Source organism: Carlito syrichta, unplaced genomic scaffold, assembly GCF_000164805.1.
Source record: "Carlito syrichta isolate Samal-C Ts95f unplaced genomic scaffold, Tarsius_syrichta-2.0.1 Scaffold303092, whole genome shotgun sequence".
Taxonomy (NCBI): domain Eukaryota; kingdom Metazoa; phylum Chordata; class Mammalia; order Primates; family Tarsiidae; genus Carlito; species Carlito syrichta.
The window spans coordinates 147,281-157,749 of record NW_007247188.1 but is presented as its reverse complement, the minus strand read 5'-3'; the positions used below and the strand labels follow the sequence as shown (position 1 = coordinate 157,749).

Here is a 10,469-nt window from a genome sequence, read left to right as displayed (position 1 = left end):
AACCATTGAAATTGCTGGCTTTTTAAAGATAAATCCCAGACTCTCACATTTTCTTTTAACGACAGCAGATTTTTTTTTTCTTCTGCAAAGCATTAATGGAATCCAAATTTGAGCCTGGCTTGGAAGATCAAGAGTAACTCTCTTGATTTAATGGTTTTGTAGGCTCTTGAAGACATTGTCATCCATTAAAGAAAAAAATTTAAATCATCCTTGAAAGAAAATATCTTGGGTGATAAATGAAAAATACTTGAAGCAGGCTTAGAAAAAGCTTGGGGGAAGGATCTCTTTAAAATTTTACCAGATTTTTTCCACTATGATCAAAATGGGTCACATGGGAAGAGGTAGCTTCATGGAGAGTATTTTTTAAACAGAGAAGTTAAAATATTTAAATATTGGTTATTTGCCAAGGTATACACTGAAAGTAAGGGTCACTTAGCTGGGAGCAGAATTAAGTGTTGGATCCCGGGATGCCAGCTTTAGATTTGCTCTCGGAAAGAGAACAGCACTTGCCATCCCTCTTCTTTGCCCTAGGAGCTGAACACTTTCTGCAGTATTTAAGAGTGTTCCAGGGAAGGTTTGGACTCACGTAATAAACCCCACTACCAATAACCCCAGACCGCCTCCTCTGCGTTTGTTTTCTTTGAATGTAGGAGCCGCCGCCCAGATGCCCATACTTAGCTCCTCAGTTTATTTTCCTGAATTGCGCTTGGAAATCTTTTCCTGGGGAGCTGATATCAAGCCAGAGTTCTAGGGACGTAACTGCTTTTCCCAGACGAATCTTACAAGACCCTTTAAGCAGGCGAGAGACTGTGGAGACTGGGTGAACAGGACGGTGGGGGCAGGGAGAAAGGGAGTGGCCGTATTCTTGCGGTCTGCTGGGATCTGGCCGGTCCAGGGGAAGGAGATGGGACTGGAGTGGACGGAGCGGCTGAGCAGTCCGGGGTCGCTGTCCGCCACTTCGGTGCGGAATCGGAGCCGGACTTGCTGAGCCCTCCTCCCCCTCCCCCTCCCGTTCTGCTTCCTTTTCCCTCCCCCTGGAGCGGTCGCGGCAGCAGCGGCAGGAATCCGAGCCGAGCTGAGCGACTCGGAGGCGAGCGGAGGAGCTGGGATATGGGGAGTCGACGAGGGTGGCCGGGCCAGGAGCCCTTGGGAGGGCCTGCGGAGGGAGCGGCCCCGGGCGTTTGCTAGCGCGTGAGCCTGGGGGAGCGGGCGCAGGGTGGCACGAGCGGAGGCGGGGCCCGGGCGTGGAGCACTGCTAGGGGAGCTGCCGCCTCCGGCCCTGTCCGGCTGCCTCCGCCGCGGCCGGTGGCTATGGAGCAGGCGGGCAGCAGACCTGCGGCGACAGAGCATCCACGATCCCGGTGGCCCATGCCCGGGCTGCTGCTACTGCCTCTCCTGCTGCTGCTGCTGCTGCTGCTGCCGGGCCCAGCGGCCTCCCAGCTGCGCTACTCGGTGCCGGAGGAGCAGGCACCCGGCGCGCTCGTGGGCAACGTGGCCAGCGCGCTGGGGCTGGAGCTGCAGCGTTTGGGGCCGGGCTGCCTGCGCATCAGCCATCTGGGTGCGCCCAGCCCGCGCTACCTGGAGCTGGACCTGGCAAGTGGAGCGCTCTTCGTCAACGAGCGCATCGATCGGGAGGCGCTGTGTGAGCAGCGGCCTCGCTGCCTGCTCAGCTTGGAGGTGCTGGCACACAACCCCGTGGCGGTGAGTGCCGTGGAGGTAGAGATACTGGACATCAACGACAACTCACCGCGCTTCCCGCGGCCAGACTACCAGCTTCAGGTAAGCGAATCCGTGGCTCCTGGAGCGCGCTTTCACATAGAGAGCGCGCAGGACCCCGACGTGGGCACCAACTCGGTGCAGACCTACGAGCTCAGTCCCAACGAGCACTTTGAGCTGGACCTCAAGCCCCTGCAGGAGAACAGTAAGGTACTGGAGCTGGTGCTGCGTAAGGGCCTAGACCGGGAGCAGGCAGCCTTGCACCACCTGGTTCTCACGGCCGTGGATGGGGGCAGCCCAGCCCGCTCGGGTACGGCACAGATCTCTGTACGTGTCCTGGACACGAACGACAACTCTCCCGCCTTCGACCAGTCCACTTATCGCGTCCAGCTGCGAGAGGACGCGCCCCCAGGCACATTGGTTGTGAAGCTGAATGCCTCAGACCCAGATGAGGGCTCCAATGGTGAGCTCAGGTACTCCTTGAGCAGCTACACGTCGGACCGTGAGAGGCAGCTCTTCAGCATAGACGCCACTAGTGGGGAAGTGCGAGTGATTGGGGCGCTGGATTATGAGGAGGCCTCCTCCTACCAGATCTATGTGCAGGCGACTGACAGAGGTCCAGTGCCCATGGCGGGTCACTGCAAGGTGCTGGTGGACATTGTGGACGTGAATGACAATGCACCGGAGGTGGTGCTCACGGTCTTGTATAGCCCAGTGCCCGAGAATGCTGCACCCAACACCGTTGTGGCCCTCCTCAGTGTCAATGATCAAGACTCAGGCCCCAACCGGAAAGTGAGCCTGGGACTGGAGGCCACACTGCCTTTCCGACTGAATGGCTTTGGAAACCCCTATACGCTGGTGGTGAGTGGCCCGCTGGACCGGGAGCGGGTGGCTGCCTACAACATCACAGTGATAGCCACTGATGGGGGAACACCACAGCTCACATCCCAGCGGACCCTGCAGGTTGAGATCTCTGACATCAATGACAATCCACCAAGCTTTCTGGAGGACTCCTATTCCATCTACATCCAGGAGAACAATTTACCAGGAGTGTTGCTCTGCACTGTGCAAGCCACAGACCCAGATGAAAAGGAGAATGCAGAGGTGACCTACTCCTTCTTGGAGAGGGAGATTGAAGGGCTGCCAGTCACTTCCTATGTCTCCATTAACAGTGCCAGTGGCAGCCTTTATGCTGTCAACTCCTTTGACTATGAGAAGTTTCGAGAGTTCTTTGTTATTGTGGAGGCCCAGGACAAGGGGATCCCACCACTGAGCAGCACTGTGACTGCCAACGTGTATGTGGTGGACGTGAATGACCATGCCCCGCACATTCTGTATCCTACCTCAACCAATTCATCAGCAGCCATTGAGATGGTGCCTCGAACTGCCCCTGCTGGCTACCTGGTCACCAAAGTCATAGCCATGGACTCAGACTCTGGGCAAAATGCTTGGCTCTTTTACCATCTAGCCCAGACTTCTGACCTGGACCTCTTTAAAGTAGAGCTGCACACAGGAGAAATTAGGACTACCAGAAAGATGGGAGAGGAGAGTGGTACCACTTTCAACCTGACTGTGGTGGTCCGAGATAATGGAGAGCCATCACTGTCAGCCTCTGTGGCTATTACAGTAGCTGTGGTGGATAGGGTTTCCAAAATCCTCCCTGACACTCAGAGACATGTTAAGGGCCCTCGGACATACTCTGAACTTACACTTTATCTAATTATAGCATTAAGCACAGTGTCTTTTATATTTCTTTTGACAATCATTGTTTTGAGCATCATCAAGTGCTACCACTACACTGCGTATGGCACTTCATGTTGTGGAGGCTTCTGTGGAGTGAGGGAGCGGTGTCCTGCAGAACTGTACAAACAAGCCAACAACAATATCGATGCTAGGTTACCACATGGCCTCAAAGTGCAGCCTCATTTCATTGAAGTTCGAGGGAATGGCTCCCTCACCAAGACCTACTGCTACAAGGCCTGTCTGACAGCAGGCTCAGGGAGTGACACTTTCATGTTTTACAACACAGGGGCCCAGACAGGACCAGGACCTGGGGGAGCCCAAGCAGCAGTAACTGACAACAGGCACCTCACAGGCCAAAGTGGGCAGAGTTCTGGGAACCTGATTATCCTCAAAAACGAGGCTGTTTCTCAAGAGGTGAGACTAGTGGTCAGGGGGTCATCCACAAACTCATGCACTTTCCCCACATATCCTCCAATATCCATTGACTGGCTTTATCAAGTTATCAACAGTGACAGGGATTATTTGGTATACCGAGTATACAGCACTACAATTTGTACCTGCAATTTTATCATAATCTGTTCTTTCCTCTCTAGTAAAACAATAGCACTAGAGAGTTGTTTTACTTTTCATTTCCTTTTCAGATATATGAGGACTTGTCCATAAAATTGTTTGGGAAATGAGGATTAGTCTTAAATATTTGATGCTAAAGCACAGCTCTGTAGAGAATAGAATAGGCCTGGGAATAAGGATTATGTTTTAGGGAGTAATGTTATGAGATTCAAGGAGAAATGGCCTTTGCTTTATTATCTACAGGGAAAGTTTTCTTTTGAAAACCTATAGGAGTGATGTACTTTTAAAAGTTCAGAGACCTCTAGGGGCTGTCATGGTCACCTCTATGTGTTATCTCTGTTTACCCCATGGACTGTCTATAGTGCAAATTATGTAGTTAATATTTTCAGTAATTGCACTGAACTTATATGACAGAATTCTCTGGAAATTCATGTCAGAGATGATAAAGCCATAGAATATACCTCATCCTGAAGGTAAAGTTTGCTTTGGCAATATGGTGTGGTAACTCTTCTGTAAGGGACTGTCAAAGGAAATGAATGATAGTAAGCCAGAAAGATTAAATACCAATTTGTCTGGTTGGGCCAGGGAGACTATGGAATGAGTGGATTAGAGTTGTGGAGGGAATGCTGAAGATCAGGACAAGCTGGGATTGGGAAGGAAGAGAAGGAAAAAAGAATTTCCCCACCAGTCATTTTTCTTGACATACTCTGAATTTATTGTAAGAGGATTTCCCTGCATTTAGCTTAAATGCAATAATCTATAATCTTCTGATTTTCTGTTGACAGTTCCTATGGTCTTGATGAAATGTAAAGTAGCCTTGTCAAATCCCTCATGTCTCTAAGTTAAATGACAATACTTTTAAAGCATACATCCATTTTCTGGATCTGAAATTTGGTTTGCAATAGCTTTAAAAGGCCTGGAAACTGTATGGTTTATTGTACAGTAAGTACAGACAGGTGTTAACATATACACTAGTTTTGAGTTTTAAGTAGGCATAAGGCCGTATTATTATTATAAAGAATGTTCATAAATTATTAGAAAATGAATGAATGTGGGAGTGTGTTTTTTGTGTATGTCTTTTTATGTATGCTTGAAATAATAGAGATATACTTTGTGATACCTAAAACTCAGATATCAAAAGCCATAAATGGAACAAAGACCTACTTTGTAGCTACAACTTTTAGAGCTACTACAAATATGTTAACAATATTTGTGTCTCCTGTAATTTTTGTTTAAAGAGGTGGGGTACAATTCAGGATTGGATATACAATTGGTCATCATACAGGTAAAATTTGGGCCTCCCTTTGGTCCCCACTTTGCCTAGTTTGAGATCAACATCAATAAGGGTACCTGTGTTTTGTGTGATGTATTTTCATTGATATATTGCTGTCTTGTTATTAATGTCCATATTATTAAATTCCACATTTATGGTAATTTTGAGGAAACTAATGTACAAGCACAGAAGTTCCTATTCTTGATTGAGAGTAGATTTTCTCATTGACATTGCAGATATATTTATTCATTATATCAGAAAAGCCTGGTGTTAGTCAATGCTGAGTAGCCATAGGAGGCAGATTACAGATTAAGAAAAACAGGGAAGGAAATCAAAGAGTTTCCAGAATTCTTTAGATCATAGCTTCTGGAAGCATGTAAAGGGTTTAGCTTTAAATGGTGTAGACGTTTACTTAACAAATTCCTATGAAACCCTTTGGGACTGGGGTGGGCTGCAGGTGGTGAAGAGGCAGGAAGAGCAAGCCAGGCCAGCCTCAGCTTTGTCACCAGCTGTGAACCGGAAGCTCAGAGTAATGACCCTGTTACTCTCTCTCCTGACTCAAAGCTTGGGGGCAATGGGGTACATAAACCATTTGTCTTATGCTGACCTGTGTGTTAATATGTACTTTGGTTCACAAAGCTTTAATCTAGGGAGAAAATTGTGTCAGTATGTGCTTGCTTTTGTGGGATTTTGCCAGGAGAGTACCTGAGGCAAGTTTCTGCCAGACATTTTTAGAAATCATCAATAAGGGTACCTACACTTTACCTGTATGATGACCACTTATGTGCCTAACCTTGAATTGTACTCCATATCTTTAAAAAAAAACAAAAATAAAGAAATTTAGTGAAGAGCCCCAAGATCTACAGCTCCTGATATTACTGCAGTGATAGGGAAAGAATGAGTCACATTGTTGTAGTATGGCAAAATGGGAACAAAAGTCACTCAATTCTGAAAGTCGTCATTGCTAAATCAACCTGCCAAATTACCATGTTGGACTTTATATCTTTCCTATCTAGTTTCTACAGGTGGCAAAAGGGTCCTGTGGGGTAATTAATGCTGTGTGCCTACATTAAAATTAGATGGGAATTAGAGACAAAGAGTAAGGGAATTTATACTCACTGACCACCCTGCTATATAAAAGTGTTCTGTTTTGTAATATATATGTTTATTTTACATATTTCATTCACATATGTGTGAATCATAATCATTCACACATTCACATTGCTAGTGGTATTTTAACTTGTGTCTGATTCCAAAAGCTGTGCTTTTTTTTTTTTTTAGTTGGAGTCTCACTCTCACCTGAACTGGAGTGCAGTGGCATGCTCATAGCCACCACAGCCTCAACCTGCTGGACTCAGGCAATCCTTCCTCCTCAGCCTTCCAAGTAGCTGGAACTACAGGCATGTGCCATCACACCTAGCTAATTTTTTTTACTTGTTTTAGAAATGAGATCTCTCCAAGTTGCCCGGGCTGGTCTTGACCTCCTGGGCTCAGGCAATCCTCTCACCTCAGCTTCCCAAAGTGCTGGGTATGCTTTTTTTTTTTTTTCAATAGTCTGAGTGAACAGAAATCCCAGTATTTATACTGCTTTTGACATGGATATTCGGGCATTTAAACTACCACTAATTCATCTAGTAGTGTAAGTTAGCTCTTTTGGAAAAAGAATAATTTCTTGCATAGAACTAGGTTACAGATGGGAAGATCAGTGAGTAAAAATGTTACTATCAAACTAATATATTTTTATTTATTTCCTTTACTATTGGCAAAGCCTATTAAGATATTTTTATCTCTGTTCTTTCACTGAGTGTTCTCTTGTGGCTTATTAAACATCAGCATTTAACACCAGACTCTAACCTTTTGGTGAGTTTTATCCCGAGTGAGCTTATTTCATAAGTCACTTGTGCAGTGAGGATTTTGAGGTAACTATTTGGCAATGAGGCAGGATTTCTCTTTGGAGATTTCTGTAAACCTGATATTAAATGTGGTTGGCACCACCTTCAGAGTCTTCATGAAAATAAACCAAATCTTAAGGTAGATTCCATGCGTTTGTGATCCTGGTACTGTGATTGCTAATGAGTCACTATGAGTACTCTGGGTAGATTTGTCCAAGAGCATCTCAGCAGGACCAATTGGCACCGCATGTGGAAATTACAAAAGAGTAGCAGAGATTAGTTAAATTTGCATTCACTTTTGCTTGATTTAAAACAATTTGTAGTTACCAAATCTTGTTATTTCTGTAACTATGTGTGCATATATTCACCCTGATTCCAGATACCGTAACCTGAAAGAGTTAAGCCTTCTTTCAGTGACACCTAATTTATTTCTGTAAAAGAGCTGACTTTTAAGCCGGGCTCGGTGGCTCAGCCTATAATCCCACACCTTTGGGAGGCTGAGGTGAGTGGATTGCCTGAACCCACGAGTTCGAGACCCGCCTGGGCAGCGAGACCTCATCTCTACAATAAATCAAAAAATCAGCCAGGCGTGGTAGCGCATGCCTGTAATTCCGGCTACTTGGAAGGCTGAGGTGGAAGGATCGCCGGAGCCCAGTAGGTGAGGCTGCAGTGGCCGGGAGCGGCCACTGCACTCCAGTCTGGGTGAAGAGTGAGACTCCAACTCAAAAAAAAAAAAAAAAGCTGACTTTTCTGTCCGGTGACTCTGTCCTAGGACAGACTTTATACTCGGTGAAGTGACATGGTGGTGAATTTATTAAAGTCTTGCAATCCAGAAGGGCAAAGAAATTGTGTCTATGAACTTCCACCCAGTGTTTCATCCATTGATGGTCACTATTTAGTGGATAGGACTGTTTTGTTTTGCCATTTTCATATTGGAGTACTGTTCTTCTGAGAAAAGGTATTTTTTTTAGTCTGATAATACAATTTCTTTAAATTATCTCCTTCCTTACTTTTTCTAGAGGCCACTGAGCCAGATGGAATTATGGTTGAGCTCCTCTCTGTCTCTTTTTCTTGTACATATTCTGACTGATAAAGAAATCTATTTATTATAGCTTGGATGTCATTGGCCTATTCTTTTCTCTGACCCAGGAATGAGCCGTCACATTGGCATCTGGTCTAACTCAGAACACTCTGCAGGGACACAGCCTGGCATATTATACATTGTCTATTGGCATACTGTCTGCTTGACAGAATAGCAGAACCAGTTCTGGATACTTGCCTTGGTTGGCTACCAATTTTTGCTCTCAATGAGAGGTCAGAATAATGTCAGTTTGCAAATGTTTGAGGAAACATTCCTGTCACCAAGCCCAGAGGTTTAGTTAAATTTGAGGTAATTTTTCACTTGTCTTTGAATGTAACTTTCCAGGACTTCACATGGATCAATGTTTCTGTGCATATTACTGTGTGAATATAAATTTAGCATATTCATATGATAATATTTGGAGCAGTTTAATCTATAATCATGATTTCAAAAATCAAAGGTCAAGAGAATTCCTTAGCAGTGTGTTAAATCTGCTAACTTAAAAATTATGCAGTGATTTTTCTTTCAGGAATTTGAACATGACAAATGCAAAGAAATATCTGACATTGCAAATGTAGAGAGAACTGTTAGTTCATTGACACTTAAGTACCACTGGTTCCTTTCTGGCCTTGTGAGGTCAGAACTCTGGGCTCCAGGGAGGTGCAATTCTGAGCGAGAGTAGCTGCTGCACTAGGAGGTTGCACATCCAGAATTAGGCAGACCTCGTACTTTCTGTTCAGTAAACCCATTAGGTATGTTCTAAAGTTATGTTTATTTTACTGTTCTGCTCTGTGGATTAGGGTGGTAAATGATTATTTTCAGAGGAAAGTATTCTGCCTAGAATTCTCCAGTTTATCATCTTTTCTTTTGCTTTACTAGGAGACCAATAAGCCACATAATGATTATTTTAAATGTTATGTTCCTTTTTACCTTAATGGTCAATGGTCTGTGTATACCTTTTCTATTGATTTGTAACAAATCACTACAAATTAGTGGCTAAAAGCGCCATCTATTCGTTATCTCATGATCTTGCACCATGTGACTGAGTTCTCTGCTTAGGTATTCACAAGGCTGAGATCAACAAGTTGCCTGGGCTATGTTCTCTTTAGGGGTTCTAGGAAAGAATCCACTTTCAAGTGCATTCAAATTATTGGCAGAATTCAGTTCTTTGGGAACTGAGATCTGTGTGTGGGGTGTGTGTGTGTGTGTGTGTGTGTGTGTGTGTGTGTGTGTGTGTGTGTAACTTACTGTTGGCTGGGGTCACTTTCAGTTCCTGGAGGTTGTGCTCAGGTCCTGTTTCATGGCCTCCTCCATCTTCAGGGCTGGCACTGGAGAATCTTTTCTCACCTGGGATTGTTCTTATGCTTCAAATCTCTGTCACTTCTGTCTTGACCTCTGGACCCAGATTTAAAGGGCTTATGTGATTATGTCAGCCCCATCTGGATGGTCTCCCTCTCTTAAACTTAACCGTGCTATATAGCACAATGTAATCATGGGAATAAGATCCATCACAAGCACAGTCTTGGAGATTATGCAGGGGGTCTACACAAGGGTGTGGGGATCTTGAGAACATCTTAGAATTATCACAGTTATATCAATGTTCACAAAATAACACTATGAAACATTGCAGTGGATATATCCTTAATAGAGTCCCATTAGGAAGGAAAGGCGATATTGCATGTAGTTTAATGTCCCAGAGGACAATTACTGATGGCTTCAACATGGATTTCCATGGGAAGATAGCATATTATTTCACTGAGTAACTGTGTGAGTTTATGAATAACAGAAGGCATTTTGAACTTATTTTATTTTAAATCTGCCTTAGAAAGAGGTGACTCATCCTTTTGTAGCTTAAGTATTCTAGGATATAAACAATAAATAACACCATTACAGGATAAATTAAATCTTTGCTATAATTTTATTTTTTTTTGGAGTCTCTCTCTGTTGTCCAGGCTGGAGTGCAGTGGCATGCTCACGGCCTCCGTAGCCTCAACCTGCTGGACTCAGGCAATCCTTCCACCTCAGTCTTCCAAGTAGCTGGAACTATGCCACCATGCTCAGCTAATTTTTGATTTATTGTAGAGAGGAGGTCTCAACAAGTTGCCCAGGCTGGTCTTGAACCTGTGAGCTCAGGCAATCCTCTCACCTCGGCCTCCCAAAGTGCTGGAATTATAGGCGTGAGCCACCACACCCT

The 10,469-nt window shown here is 44.9% G+C and overlaps 1 protein-coding gene across 2 annotated transcripts in view; it reads left to right on the top strand.

Annotated features, from left to right (window-relative positions):
• Positions 1-715: 715 nt before the first annotated feature.
• The window catches only part of PCDHAC2 (protocadherin alpha subfamily C, 2), a 50,744-nt gene continuing 40,990 nt past the window's right edge, over positions 716-10,469 (top strand). Inside the window, exon 1 of one of the 2 annotated variants that reach the window (XM_021712116.1) lies at positions 716-3,873. In XM_021712116.1, the coding sequence (XP_021567791.1) occupies positions 1,312-3,873 (2,562 nt within the window). In that variant the 5' untranslated portion in view covers positions 716-1,311. The remainder of the gene's footprint in view (positions 3,874-10,469) is intronic. The other variant, XM_021712117.1, reaches the window with a different exon arrangement.